General features: G+C 31.6%; 1 protein-coding gene and 1 long non-coding RNA gene across 2 annotated transcripts; both read right to left on the bottom strand.

Moving 5' to 3' along the window:
* Nucleotides 1-42: 42 nt before the first annotated feature.
* Nucleotides 43-7,726, bottom strand: LOC132728004 (heat shock 70 kDa protein 12B-like). The gene is made up of 4 exons (XM_060713645.1): nucleotides 7,510-7,726; nucleotides 2,982-3,194; nucleotides 1,121-1,265; nucleotides 43-98 (listed from the first exon to the last, which is right to left on the bottom strand). The coding sequence occupies exons 1-4, from the start codon at nucleotides 7,570-7,572 to the stop codon at nucleotides 43-45; spliced, it is 477 nt and encodes a 158-aa protein (XP_060569628.1). The 5' UTR covers nucleotides 7,573-7,726.
* A 110-nt stretch (nucleotides 7,727-7,836) lies between these two features.
* On the bottom strand, nucleotides 7,837-16,011 carry LOC132727846 (uncharacterized). Its single transcript, XR_009625403.1, has 3 exons — nucleotides 15,897-16,011; nucleotides 10,535-10,595; nucleotides 7,837-8,505 (listed from the first exon to the last, which is right to left on the bottom strand). It is a non-coding gene; the product is annotated as an uncharacterized LOC132727846 (long non-coding RNA).
* Nucleotides 16,012-16,579: the final 568 nt, after the last annotated feature.

Below are 16,579 nucleotides of genomic sequence, written 5' to 3'. Positions count from 1 at the left end.
GATTAAATATATAATTAAAAAAAAGGATAAGACAGCTTATTTTTAGATTATATCATCTGAGGAACGTTTACACAGACCAATTGTACTGTTCATTATTTCTGTAAAAAAAAAAAAACAGAAAAAAGCAGTGCTTTTCAATTTGTTGAAATGTATGTTAAAAGTTTTGCAAGAAGGCTACAAATTTAAAAATGTTTCCGAAGTGTAAAGCTAAATTCACTTTATTTTTTTGACAACTTGCAAAACAGATTGTGTTAATCCGCAGTAAAGCATGCGTTTTATTCAAAACCATATAAGACTCGGCAGCGATTGCGGCATTATTTTATTAATACTTTAATGAGTTTATTGGAGTCTAAGCACCAAATTAAAAAAAAATGTTAACGTTCATGACAAATAAGTCATTAGATACGTACGTACGAAACGTCACCATTAAGCCGGACACAATGACTCATTAGCTTGTTCAAATGAGCACAGGTTAGAAATGGAGGGAGGAAGAAGATTAAGAAAAAAATATTTTTATACGTTTTACGGAGTTGAATTACATACGAATTGTTCTTTTTCGCTTCTTCTGTCAGCCGTATCTCATTTTGAAGAAGTCCATTTCTGAATTGTGATGGAACGTAAGTATATATTATATAGGTTTCGAAAATTCTTTTTTTTTTGGAAAAAAGCAAAAAAAAAGACTTAAATCGATGGACAAATTATGGATTAAGACTTTAAAACTTGAATTGATATTTATAGAGACAATGTAAAAAAAGAAAAGCCAGCAACATTTGCGGTATCGGTAAAGGAATTTGAATATATTGCAGTTAAGCTTTCACATATTATGTCAAATTAGACACTTTACTCACATGGATAAAAATTAAATTCAGCGAAAGGAATAGAGATATTCTATTGATTATAGATATACTTTTTTTCTCAAGAATAGACAATTTATTTCACTTTGTTTCGTACATAACAAAGAATCATTTAGATTAAATAAGCTAAAAGAAATGCGCATTGAATTGTATTGTCTATGGAATATATTGTTTCTGTAACAATAATAAATAAAAAAACTATGTAGAGTTAATTCTTTCAGCTGTTCTTCTATATTTAAAAAAGTTATTTACTCAAATATGTTTACCTCCAAGGTCTGCTACGAGAAAAGACTGGCCAATATTCCCCAAGTCCCACATTGTCTTCCTCTCTTCAAGCGGAAGGTTTAAACAGTAAACAGCAGCAACTTCCGGTTCAAGAGCAATTTCCAACATTTCGCCATCGATGCCACACTATATAATAAAAAGATTAAATATATAATTAAAAAAAAGGATAAGACAGCTTATTTTTAGATTATATCATCTGAGGAACGTTTACACATAACTTGATTTTAATTCGGTAAACTACCCCCATTACATGAAAACAGACCAATTGTACTGTTCATTATTTCTGTAAAAAAAAAGAAGAAAAAAAACAGTGCTTTTCAATTTGTTGAAATGTATGTTAAAAGTTTTGCAAGAAGGCTACAAATTTAAAAATGTTTCCGAAGTGTAAAGCTAAATTCACTTTATTTTTTTGACAACTTGCAAAACAGATTGTGTTAATCCGCAGTAAAGCATGCGTTTAATTCAAAACCATATAAGACTCGGCAGCGATTGCGGCATTATTTTATTAATACTTTAATGAGTTTATTGGAGTCTATGCACCAAATTAAAAAAAAATGTTAACGTTCATGACAAATAAGTCATTAGATACGTACGTACGAAACGTCACCATTAAGCCGGACACAATGACTCATTAGCTTGTTCAAATGAGCACAGGTTAGAAATGGAGGGAGGAAGAAGATTAAGAAAAAAATATTTTTATACGTTTTACGGAGTTGAATTACATACGAATTGTACGAAGTAATATTATATAGGTTTCGAAAATTCTTTTTTTTTTCAAAAAAAAAGACTTAAATCAATGTTTTTTTGTGTTTTATTGAGCAAATTTACAAACATGTATCACTTTACATCACAATATTTATGGATTATTAATTTATTGTACAAGCTTGCTACTTGATGTTATTTTTCTTTGGAGTTTCTTCTCGTCTTTAATATCGTCTGTGCTTGTAATACATTTCAATATTTATTTAAATTTGGTGTTATTATTATTATTATTAAGCATCGTTTTAGAGGCGCTAAAATAATCAAAGTAAATCAGCGCATTTTTTGTAGCCTAAAGGTTTTAATAACATTTTTATTTAATGCACTTATTATAAGCAAATGTTTCATGAAATAACTTAAATATATAAAAGCGACCATTAGGGGAGATAACAATTTGTATTTCTATACGTTTACGCCCTTTTGATTTACCATTAAACATTATAAGTTTTTAAAACCAGAAACATTCATTACATAGACGAAGGGGCCAAACATTATTAACAAGTCTTAAGACAATCATACCTTGTTTTGTCAGATGAAGTATAAAAATTAACTGTATTGAACATTTTATTTTTGAACCTACATTATACTTTTTATATAACGAATCATTTTCGCATAATTCAAATGGACCTCCGTTCATAAAATGTAAAATCACCATACGGGTATGTAACTTTCCTCATTATATCTGGTCCCCTCTCAAAATTAAATAATGGTCCCCTCATTATTTTTCTCCCTCACGAAGCACTCATAACTTTTGGATCATACGTCGACTTTTATGAATAGCAGAAAGCATTGCATGGATTTTTTTTCTTAAATATCGCCAAATAATTATATGTATAATAATGGAAGACTTTCTAAATTTTATCATTTTCATATTTAAAAACTGAAATCTGCTTGAGGATTTCTAAAGGTGTTCGGACGTTAGCTTGCATTTACCAATTTCGTTTGAAACAGGCGTAATCAATTTATGTTTTACTTTTCATCGTTTAACTACTTAACGTTTCAAATTCTACGCTTTTATCTTTTTTGACTATCTTTGCTATAATGTAACAAACCATACATTAAAAACGTCAACATAAAACCTACATGTTCCGCTGCTTTTCGCATAAAGTTTCGGCCTTCATATGACCAAATTGCTGGGACTGTTAAAACCCACATTATATCCCGGATGTGTAATCCCTTTTTGGCCATCCTATCCAGGAAGTGATTTTTCAATGCTTCGATGAACTTGGACATGACTTCAAAAAAAGGAAAATGTCTTCCACATACATCGTCTATTAACATGTCTTCTCTGAAATCCTGAAAAATAACAACTGTTTCTTAGTTGTATACGTATATGGAGAAAGATAATAATTATATTGTGTATAATCTTTTACAGAGCAAAGTATGGTAATTCCGCCTCCCTAGTAAATTGACCCAATTCAAGGTAGATAAATATCAAATTATATTTGCCATTCATAATTTTGTGCCATTTGCCATTATTTGTATTTGCGTCCGTATTTAAGGTTTATATAGCACAAGCAATACTTTTAATTCAATGACTAATTATTTTCTTAGAGCACGTCTCTGTATTTTTGCAATCATAACAACACATCTTTATTGTAGAGTTGCTTCAAAATAAATAGGACTTATAGTCTTGCGTGTTCATGTTCAATTATTCAATTAACTTAACAATATAATTATATGTACGGCTATCTTAAAATCTTTCCTATAGTTTGAGTATTGGCATATAAAATTATTCTGCTAAACGCGTATTCCCTGTCCATATTAAATAACCATGGCTACGCGCATCTGGAGCAACGCATAAAAAATTTTGTACTTCTAAGTTCATTCATTATTGTCGTCCCATTTTTCCATATATACCATAAACACGTTCCATTATATTTAAATGACATTATATTCATGTTTGAGGTTATTCAGACATTGAACGGCTATTCTGTGAAGTCTTCTTGCTACATCTCAATAAATAAAGGCTGGTCGTAGTAACATGGTCCAGAGACATAGCTTACTCGGAGGAAAACTACCAAAAACAATGACACCTGTGATATATTGTATTTATTTTGCGATGTCATGAACGTCATTCATTGTATGGTGTTGTGCGCCAGGTCGTGTAACCATTGTCATTTTACAGAATCGTTATTTGTAAACATACTGTTTCGTTTCTTTCAAATGTATATAGAAATTATAATTCGATGTTTGTTTTTTGTAAAACTTTGTACGTAAATGAAACTTGCTTTGCTTTGTTGGCTAATGAAACACGTGATACAAGCGACAGGTGTCCATTGGTCATCATGGTAGCTTATCTGTAGTCAAATGATGGCAGATGAAAAAATATCAAAATGTCTATAACTATGTAAAACTTCCCTGTGATATCAGTCTGCTGCAAGGAGTTCATTGTTGTGGCCATATCATTGACTTTTCGGGTACTGTACACGCAGATTATTCACCGATTCGGTAATGCTTTTATATTAATAACTGCTGTAACTCAACCGATTTTGATCAGATAGGGCACAGAGTATCCCTAATTATATCAGCTACCCAAGGTAAATCAAAGTTTTAAAAATCACTGAGTGGTTTTTAAAAACATACGAGTACAGTTTAGTTATCATAACCGGCGCTGAGGGAACGGTACACACTCATGTATACAACAAGCGATTTCTAGCAAGTCGTCCGTTCTTTTTCATTGTTTCACTTCTTCAGTAATAACCTGTAATATTAACATATTTCAGCCAAAATATTAATTGTGCAACATTTTACGATCGAATTGGACACGACATTCTATCAAAATGTTCTTTTGTTTTAAAAAATCTCTTCACAGAAAGTTTTAAGTGTAATGATACCTTGCAAAACAGGCATCAGGGTTCACGTAGGATTAAATGAAATAAATATATATGAGAAAAAACGCTCACATTATAAGTATATAAGTACAAGCAAACTTTAGTATCTTTATCAGATTTATTTCAATTACACAAAAAATGTTGTGTACCACATCTTTTAAAATAGCAGTGTGTTCCGTACCATTTCAACGTAACTTTATGAAAATATGCTAAAACATCACTACATTCACTAGAGACATTGGACATAGTAAATATAAAAGACTTACCATTCATTTTTATAAGAAACAGTGAAAAAGAACGGACGACTTGCTAGAAAACGCTTGTTTGGTTGGGTACCGTTTCCTCGGTCCCGGCAATGAAGCAAAACTGTACTCGAATGTTCTCAAACACCATCCAGGGGTTTTCAAAACTTTGATTTACCGTGGGTAGCAGATATGATTACGAATACTCTCTGTCTTTACTAATCAAAATCGGATGAGTAACGGCAAAGTTATTAATAGAAAACATACCAAATCGGTGTAAAATCTGCGTGTAACGTACCCGAAAAGTCACGTGGTAAAGCTACATTGTTCATGTTTCCATGCACAGCTGGCGGAATATATACAACACAGCTTGATAGTTTTAAAGCTATAAGTGGTGTGCACTAAGTACCGGTATCTGCAGATCAGAAACTCTAGGATCGGATTCATGTTTTTTTCCGATGACTTTATCTCTGCCATCCGTCAAAGGATTCTTACATCAGTTTCACTGGAACGAAAGACCGGTTGCGACATTTTTTACTTCATGAATTCCCGATTTCATATTCATGAATTCCCGATTTCAACTTCACGAATTCACGATTACAACTTCACGAAATCACGATTTCAACTTCATGAATTAACGATTTCAACTTCATGAATTCACGACTTCAACTTTGTGAATTCACTATTTTAACTTCACGAATTCACGATTTCAACTTCACCAATTAACGAATATAATCTTCATGAATAAAGGTTTTCAACTTCATTAATTCACGATTTCAACTTCATGAATTCACGATTTCAACTTCGTGAATTCACGATTTCAGCTTCACGAACTCACGATTTCAACTTCGCAAATTTACGAATACAACTTCATGGATTAACGTTTTTAACCTCACGAATTCACAATTTCAGCTTCATGAAGTTGAAATCGTGAAGTCACAAAGTTGAATTCATGAAGTTAAAATCGTGAATTCATGTAGTTGAAATCGTAAATTCACGAAGTTGAATTCATGAAGTTGAAATCGTGAATTCATGAAATTAGAATCGTGAATTTCTTGAAGTTGAAATTGTGAAATCGTGAAGTTGAAATCGTGAATTCGCGAAGTTGAATTTATGAATTCATGAAGGTGAATTTGTGATTCACGAAGTTGAATTCATGGAGATGAAATCGTGGATTCGTGAAGTTAAAATCGGGATTTTATGAAGTTGAAATTGTGAATTTTGTGAAGTTGAAATCATGAATTCACGAAGTTGAAATCGTAAATTCGTGAATTCGTGAATTCAGTATGTGGAAAACGGGAATTCACAAATAAAGTTAAGATTGTGAATTCAAGAAGATGAAATCAAGATTTGATGACGTTGAAATCGCCCTACCGGTCTTTCGTACACTGGTGTAGCATTTGTTTTAACTACAACGTAAACTGTACTTCCCGATTTTATTCCTAGCATAAGTAGTATTTGTCAAACATTAACATAATAAGCTTCAAAAGCATTCAACGTTTGCGTAGGTCTTAAACAAGAAAAGCTGAAAGCATTTGACACATATTCGAAATGTCTGGTTCAAAGTATTATCGAAAAATGAGATAAAGCTCTGCATAAGTTTAAGCATAAGAAATAGTCTGTTGCCGGAGTAAAGCGAAAGTAGGCCTGAATATTAGATAAAACAAAGCAAAGAAAAACATGCGATAAAGAAATGAAACGAGAGGAGAAGAAAAGTAAGTTCAGGGAAATCAAATAAAATGAAAAAGTAAGCATGTGTACGTACAGTCATTCTCTGATTCTGACTTATCGCAGAAAAGGACATACCATACATGTATTTAAACGAGAATTTGAGGAAAGCTTTCTTGAATTATACCGTGTATGCAAAATTCATGAATCTATGGACAATTGTCTTATGTCTTGGGTTAGTTGTGAATCTTTTTGCAAATCCTGGTATATAACGTGCGCGGGTTATTCAGAACACGAAATTGATGCAACATTTTGAAATCTTGAATGTAGAAATACGCTGTATGCAGGTATAAAGTATTATTATTCCTGTTAAATATAAAAACATGTAATGGACATATTCCAAACATGTGGCTGTAATGACCTTTTAAAGCGAAATTATAAACACAATGAGAATACAACAGTACAAGAAATATGTTTATATATAATTTGATTTCTGAAATATTTTCATTGTGTTTAGATAAAAACACATTCAAGATGTTAGCATCAAAGCCGTTGTGATGTTATGAATTATCAAATAAATTGATTAAATCATTTGTAGCTATACTTTGATTGGCTGAATATAACAATCAAACTATTATTTTACATTTTAAGAAGTCATTCGTCTCTTTTCTTTTCAATTGCTCTTTTCATTATTCCAAATGAACTTGTCTGTCTGTGTTACGTCACCTTTTGTATAAATAATGAGATGGTTTGGACATCAACATATAAATCTAAGTAAAAGAAAACATTAACCCATGCCTTCTTATTGAAACATTAATTGATATCAGGGAAATGTACTAGATCTATGTTTAAGGCACACATTCTTACCTTTTTATATAAAAGTAGTTTGAATTCCTTGAAGAAATACCAAGAGTCGTCCATATTAGCCATTCTGTCAGTAAATATCCTTTCAGCTTCATATCCAATGGCAACACATTTTGAAGGACAATTAACTTTTGTCTCAATCAAAATGCAAGTCTTTGTTTTTATAATCTAAATAAATTGTAATTACACGTAATTTTTATGTTGATGTCTGATAGAAATAGCTCTATAATATTCTTTCGGTTTCAAGTTGACATAATATCAATCAAAATGAGTGTCACCTCGATATAAATTTCAAAGTAAATTTTGGTTTAAACATATTTTATTTAGAATATTTGTACATGTGTAGATAACAACATAACAATAATTATAGATTTTGGCCGTAAAGTAAATTTTAATGAGAAGACATGTATTCTAAATTTGTAGACGACTAATTTGAAATAGAGACAATGGTATGGGGTTATATTACTAAACAATACTCAACTTGTTGACCTTAACATCAATATCAGAAGCAATTTAAAATGATGAACTGTAATCATAAACATGCAAGAATCTAGTCTCCAATCATTTTTAGCTATGCAGTATTTTCAAATTCTCTTATCTAAACTTCCGCATCAAAGTTATTAAAACTTCTCATGAAACACTAAAGTAATGTTCTCGTATATGCACATTTTTGTCGTGAAATATTAGATGCATTAATTTGCTTTGAATCATATAACCCTATTTTAGTTATTAGAAAAAAATGAATTTTGATGAATATTTTATCCTTTTATAAGAGACAAGAAAAAATGTTTACGCTTGCAAAAATATAAATGAAACACTCAATAGAAAATGGATTAGTTTACTGGCCTGGATTGGAGCATACTCCCAATTCATGTTCATTTCCACTATGTCTTTGCAACTATCATTATCCTTTTTCCATTGCCAGGCGTATCCCGAATAGGTGCTTCCGACATCTAGAGATACAACAATTTTTGGTTTAAAGCCACTGGCCTCCAATTGCTTAAATGAAAAATAAATTACGTAAAATTTCAAGTAAACGGTAAATACTGATGTACTTAGGTTTTATGAGTAAATCAATATTTACTGACATTTTAATTCAAGAAAGAATGATAACACAAAGCGTCAGCATATCATGGTTCTTGCATAATCTACTCTGTTACTAATGCAACAGCCAATATATAGGAGAGGATAATTCATTCAACATGGTCACGTGCCATAAAAGTGGTTCGAAAATAATCCTGGTATCTGGTACGCCCAGGGTCGTATATCAATTTTTGTCAATAAGTAGGCCATAATTATATTTCAAGCTAAAGTTTAAATCGATATATTTGTCATCATATTTATTATATAATTAATTGATTTTAATTTTTATTGCCACATACATGTATGTGCCATATGTACTACAAATATCAAAACCAATCAGTTTATTCGTTTCCATCTTACGTTCTGGATCACAGGTCGCGAAATTGATCTGTATAGTCAATTGCGTGGTATTTGGAAAAGAACTGGGTGAAAATATTCCGTGGTATAATAAAAGAAGTCATTTTTCAGTGGCCGAAAAGTAAAAAAAGTAATACAGATTATTTTCAGAGAAAAATTGTTGAAATAATATTATGAACATTTTTAAGTGTCATTTTGATTTCTTTCAACTAAATAATGTTTTTGAGGAAGGATTTTGAAATATTATTAAGACGGTATATTTTTGTTAACTTCTGGAGGCCTGCTGATTTAACCTTAAGGAGTGTAAGAATACACATTTAAAACAGATAAATAGCGTATGTTTGTTAAAATACGTTTTTTTGTCCAATCAGAAACAAGTTTAAAAAATATACTTGATATTTAGTTGCAACAAGATTTTGGAAATCATTTATTAAAAAGAAAGTAAAAAAATGTTGATTTTGCAAAAAAAATGACCAATTTGTTTAAATTATTGGAGAAAATTGTTAAAATGACGATTTTTATAAGATGACGTGCTTATCTTTGTCTTTAAAAACAGATAATACAAAAAGGATAATGACAAGAAATTTATCTTAGATACAATAATTCTATTGATCAAAGACAAGAATGCCAATCAAATGTGTCACAAAATTCGCACGTCACAAAAGGTGTTTTTACAGTTAAATCTTTCTCATTTTGACTAAACGATCAATATTCACATTACGTTATTTGTGGTGATTTATGCTTAGTACCTCAACACGTGCTTTGACATTAGGAAGGGGACGTGAATTTTTTAATCAACAATGCATCACAATGTTTTTATGACACAACCTCTATGTATGTAGAAGTTTCCATTTGGACAATGTTAGTCAATGACCTTCAAGCGTGATCTTGACTTTTGGTTTAGACCCGATTAATTAGTGCAATACAGCGTCTCATTCTGGTGAACATTTTTGTCAGTCAGTAAATCATTTCATAGAAGTTTTTCTCTAGACATGCGTTTTCATGTGTTCTTAAGATATTTAGATAACTTTAGGTAGAGACCTCGCAAAAGCGTTTGACACAGGGTCTCGATGTGGTTAACATATTAGTTAAGTAATGCCAACAATTTATCCAAGAACGGCATGTGGAAATATACTTTAGACAAAAATATTATACGTTAACCTAATGATACTAGTATTTCAGTTGTTATTTCATGTTCATTGACGCTTGGTTTTCAAGAAGAAATAACTGAGGTAAAAATCTTATAAATCTTATTTGATGGTATAACAAACATAAAAGTCAGTACAAGTGAAATCTTTATATTTCGATTGAAGTATATGGTTATATATTGGCCCTGACGGCGATATATACATAATACACAAGTAGAGTTATGAAAGTTTAAGCAAACCAAACGCAGTGGTTTCGTTGTCAATGTAAGCAGAAAACTATTTATTTTATACTGTATGAACATGTTTGTTTGTAATTTCTTACTAGTTTTGTTAATGATTACAACTCCGAATAATACTTTTATACTTCATAGAAATTAAATTTTGATTTTCTGAAAAAAATATCTTGTTATCATATATTTACAGTAAAAAATCATTATTACCGTCGATTTAACATCGGTCTTATCCATACTCCGCTTGAATCACTGTAAACCTATAAACATCCTGGAAAAAGTAAGTAGTTTCTATTCTTTTTAGAACAATAAAAAACAACAATGTTGAACCTATGCATATACAAAAATATTGTTATGATTACGTAAGATACCTAATTTTCGTATTTCCTCTTTCAGCAATATTTGTGCCATTGTTATTTGTAACAAATATCATGATTAATAATTATTAATCTATCATTAAAAAGTAGGGGAAATTACCCGTTCGGGAAGTCAGCATTGGGTTTTTTTCCTACTTCTTAAACGCAAAGATTATTACTATATTTAGTAACAACCTTCCAGTTCGGGAAATAAAATCACTGTTTTTTATATGGTTCACTAAAATGAGCCGGTGCATTGGTATTCACCCGACCTAAACACTGAAAATGCCATTTTATTTAGAAAAATTACCGTGCTGATGTTTTAAGAATTCCCTAGTTGTCTTTTTTTATTGATATTGAAAATGGTCATTTTCCGCAGAAAATGAAAAAAACGGAGCTTTCCGATTTGGGAACAAAACTTTGCAAACGGGAAACTCAGATTCAAAGCTACTACCAAATCGGGGAAACTCATTTAACAATTACGGCTTCTGGTAAATTTATATTATATTTATATTGTTTAAGTGTGGTACAAATTTTTACCATAACAAGATATGTCGAATGACACGTATGCCCCCCCCCCCCTTTCTAGCCCTTGACTCATATCATTCGTATTTTTGTTATTAATAGAAACAGGCCGTGAATGTGGAAGTGTTCAGTTATGGAAAAAAAATATAATGGCTAATACATGACCTGAAACTGAGTAAAAGTTATCATTATGATAATAAGCGGAAATCATTTTGCCATTAAATGCCCTAATGACCTCGACCTTTGACCTAGTGATTCCAAAATAAAAAGGGACCATCTACTCGTTATGACCAATCAGTGTATGAAATATGAAGACTTTGTGATAAATCTTTTAAAGATAATCAGTGGAAACAATGTGGTCTACCGACGGACCGACAGACAGACCGACCTACAGACATAAGTAAAACAATATACCCCCTCATCTTCGAGGGAATATAAATGAAGATCAGGTTATCAGAACCAAACGAAATATATTAAAGGAAGCTTTGCAACATCTGGATACTATAGCCGATTTCACTACGATTTCTCACGTAAATTAGCGAAGTGCTACGATCAGATTCCGAGCATATAATCAACTGACCAATCAAATGCTGGTGGATGCATGCACAATCTATTACTAATAATAGAAACATAAAAATAAACAAAGGAAATTTACATGGCGGATTCTTATCACAAAGTTGAAATATTTAGAGAAATATGCCGTTATAGTTAACTCATTGACCCCTCACGCCACGATAATGCGTCAGTTAAAAGTTCTCTCCAATACCTAACGCCACGATAACGAGTCGATATCGACTTTACACCTGTCCTGCATGCCACATATATGCGGCTAGATAAGACTTGCTTTACTTCCCGGTCGCCACGTTGTAGCGTCGTAAATCATTGGTTGTTTTCAAGGTATTCCCCGAGAATATTTAAATATTAGCCAATCAGAAATCGGGTTACATTTTGAATAGAAAAAAACCGTAACTTGAATGGTTATAACATTAATTTGAGTTAACAAATCGGTAAAAAATCATGGTAAACGACGAAAATCGGCCGTCAGTATTTGAGCTTACATTTGAGACCGATGCGGAGGATAATCCATTGGATTCTGATAATGAAATGTTTAAATTTGACATCAGAAAGTAGTTTAAAAAATGAAAGTAGGGATTTTGACTGAAGGGGATTATGTCCGTCCGTACACCAAAATGAAAGTGTTTGTGGGAGTTTTCCAGAAGAATAAGCATTTATTTAATACAATAAACACTCGCTCGTCAGCCGCTGAATCACCCGCCATTATCGTAAATATAAACAATACATGTACACTCGAGAACCAGTATTTCATTGGTCAAACATATAAGCACTTAATCTCCCACGTGATGCGTGTCTACGAATGTTTCCGATAAATTACGAAAGGCTGGTGAAATGGTTTATACACAATTTTTTTTAAGAATACTGTATCATATTGCTAAGGCTGTGTATCGCATGTTGATAACATTGATATTAAGGTTATTAAAATTGATCAAGCCACCTAAATGGATGCTGTGAAATACTTAAATAAAATTTGCGAGTTTTGCAACATCAGATGCAATCAATAGAAGAAAAAATGTAATAGAATGATTGTATATTACTAGATAGTTTGATTGAAAACACTCATACATAATATAAATCTTATTAATTGGATTTTGGCTTTTCAGTTGTTTTCACATATGCATATACATGGCTTATAAAAGCAAATAATATTCATTTTCAGGTTTGACTGTTGTTTTCTTCCTGACGTCAATCTACTTGATGGCCTCTTTCTCCCAATATTATTGACCTGATGTTATGTGATAAAATTGTTTGCATCATAATGCTCTTTCTGCTGTTTTAGATACATGTATATAGCTCTATTAAATTGTAACTTAAAGTTAGGTCTTTATTGATAATTATATATTTTATGTATGTGCTAAAGTTCAACTTTTTATGGTTTATTTCTCCTAAACGCCATAATTTGTGAAAGAGTTTGCCCAATTGGGAAGTACCTTGGAATCTGATATTCCCGTTTGAGAGTTTTTTTCCAAATTGGGAAGCTCTGATTTTATTAACATTTTCAATATCAAATAAAAAAAAACTACTAATTATTTTTAAAATCTGAACGGTAATATGTTAGATATATTTTTCTAGATTAAAATGGCATTTTTAGTTTTAAGATCGGATGAATATCCTTATGCACCGGGTCATTTGAGTGAGCTCTATCAATTTTACTTCCTGAACAGGAAGGTTGTAACTAATTATAATAAAAATCTTCCCTTTCAGGAAGTAAGGAAAAACCCAATTCTTAATTCCCAAACGGGCAATTTCCCCTACTGTTATAGGGCCAGATTAACGTTCACACAACGCAGTCTTCGAAATATTCTGTCACAAACAGTTGTAAATAGCCTTCATAACAATAGGCATTAACACAGGTTTCCTGCACACAGATTATCATTTGACATAGAAAGCTAAAAAGCTGGAAATAATCTTCTACTCCATCAAAAAAGGGCTTAACGCATAAGCCATGAACAGACAATCACAAAAAAACCGTCAAAATAGAAAAGATAGATTTTTTTCATGAATGACACCACATAAAACCATTAGATGTATGAAACGGCCAATTAGAAAACTTTCACTGACCATTTGTCATCTAAGTTAGGTGGAAATTTAAAATGTTTTTCAAACAAATGAAGTACTAAATAACCTTAAAGAGACATTATGCTCATATTTTCATAGTCAAGTTGAGCTGAACTGACTATATATTTCATAAGATTGACAGTTAAAATGGTGATTGATAAACAGTTCAACAATTTTTATGTCTAAAATATAAAAAGACTGCCCCTATTTTTTATGAAATGAACGTTACAAGTAAATTCTAATGGATATTCACGAAAATTTTGTGTTGTTTATTGTTAATATGAAATAAATTTCTATATTTAAAGGAATTATTGCAAAAGGAAAACTTATTTTGACACTCACTTGTTCTCTCATTTATACCCTTGGGTGGGCATAATGTCACTTTAAACACAGTGATCTCACATAAAAAAAGTTACAACAAAAGTAAAATTAAATAATTTTTGATTATTTTGAGACAGTGTAAATGAAACAAGGCAGTCTAAAGGACAGCTAAATCCCCTTCCGCATCGGACATGGAGATGTCGATTATGTAATAACCTTAATCTTGGGTGAGCTAGCTACCTGTAGGTTGCCCTCTGTAGGTGATAATGGCGATCATGTGTACCAAAATAATAAAAAAATCAAAAGTTAAAAGTTATGAAGAAGACACAAAAATGTTGACTTTTATCATTTGATCTATTTGTGTGACATAGACCTTAGGGGTAGCGACATGAACATTGCGCTTCATGCATCATGTCGTTATGGTGATCATTTGTTCAGTCATTTTAAAAACTTTTTAGTAGTAGGGAGCTGACAGGAAATTTGTACTTTATCATTTGACCTTTGAGTGTGACATTGGCTTTGAGGGTAGCAACCTGGATGTACTTCGAGCGAGCAACGTAGATGTTGCGCTTTGAAGATTGTGTCATGGAGTGGATCATTTGTACCAAGTAATTATAAAACTTTTCAATTGTTAATAAGTTATAGAGCAGACATGAAAAATAGATGTTACATTTGACCGTTTGGTGCGACTTTGCCCTTTGTAGTAGCAACCCAATTATTGCGCTCTGCACATCGCCTTATATTGATCATCATTTCTGCCAATTTATTTATGTAGACATTTGAACATTTGACCTTTAAGTGAGACCTTGACCTTGGGGGTAGCAACCAAATTATTCTTCACATCGTCCTATTATAGTGATCACTTGTGCCAAGTTATTCCAAAACATTTTCAGCATAATGGAGCGAAAACGAAAGTGTTTCGGACAGACTGATAACGAACGGACTGACATTCGGAAGCTTTTCTTTTAATCTTCTCCCCGCTTTGCTGAAGGGAATTAATAAATATCCATCAAATGAAGTTCAAACAGTTGTTATGATTACTAAAGATCAAATATGTAAAACACAGAAATGCTCATCTAGATTTATATAATAAGTAAAAAAATGACCAAAACAAAAGTTCGCAATGTCTTAAACAAGACAAAGCAGCAAGAATTTTAAATACAAGAGCCAAAAGAAGCAAGACAGGAGACGGGTATATGACATTGCAGTCCCAGTGGGTTCCCATAAAGTTTCGTTGAATTCCAGCCAGTATTTGCAGAGAACTGGTACGAAACGAATTTCGGACGGAAGGAATGACGGACGGTCAACGATAAGACAATATCCTCCGGCGGAGGGAGGGGAGGTAAAGAAATGTTGAGACAAGTTTCTTGATTGGGTTTCTTCCCTAATTTTTTTATTGGGGTTTATATTGGCCTTTGTGGTACTCTATTTTATTGATCATGAAATAATAAGAGAGATCAAAAACCCTGAAATTATCATTATCATATTAAATGACGTTAATTAATGTTTTAGAAGTCAAGCACGTAACAAAGAAAGTTTATTAAAAGAAAGATATGTCTTATATTTCCAATGTTTGATAACAAGGAAGGGATATTTAAAAAACACATTCCCAAACAAAACCCAACAACATTGTAAACCATTAAAACGACTGTATTTATACAAACTATTTGTTCTTTTGACGTAATGAATACACTATTTCTAAGTTACATATAATGAAATAATTCCAAAAATCTTACCGCAAAATATTGCTATCCAGCCTAATTAAATAAAATAATGTACCATATTCCTACAATTTTAACGTTCGTTATTGTCTAACTTTATTATCACATGCATTGACATTTTAGGATTATGTCGTAAAAGATAGGCGCGTTCTAAAGATATCAAGTTACGAGCGCACAAAAGACTATGTTTTGATTGACCTACTTGTATTTTAAATTTATTATAGACACGCGATCTGGTTTAACGAACATTTGCGGTTTTGTTATTGACACTTCGACACATTACAGAGATAAGGGATTTTTTTATGTTTTTCATAAAATGTCTGATTGTGCACATTGTAAACCGTTCTCGATTGTTTAGTTTTCTTTAAGTATAAAATTTTAATTTATTGGGTTTGATTTTGGTATTTCTTACTGAAAGTAAACGAAATGCATCTCTCTTATTTAAACTTGTAAGCATTACATATTATTTATCTATTTTAGTCACACAACTCTTGACACAATGTTTTTGTTGAAGCTGAGATGCGAGATCCCTTTGATCAATGATATTTTCCAACAAGATAAAATAGGATGAAAACCCCATTTTTTCAATATTTGAAAAAGATTTAAAACGATTTTTTAATGTTATAAACTTGTAAATCAAATATACAATGTAGTTTGCTTTATGTACATTAGTCAACAAATGTAAAAGCTTCTATTTA

This window comes from Ruditapes philippinarum, unplaced genomic scaffold (genome assembly GCF_026571515.1).
Source record: "Ruditapes philippinarum isolate M1 unplaced genomic scaffold, ASM2657151v2 ctg2991_1_1_1_1, whole genome shotgun sequence".
Lineage (NCBI taxonomy): Eukaryota > Metazoa > Mollusca > Bivalvia > Venerida > Veneridae > Ruditapes > Ruditapes philippinarum.
This window is presented reverse-complemented; position numbering and strand designations above follow the sequence as displayed.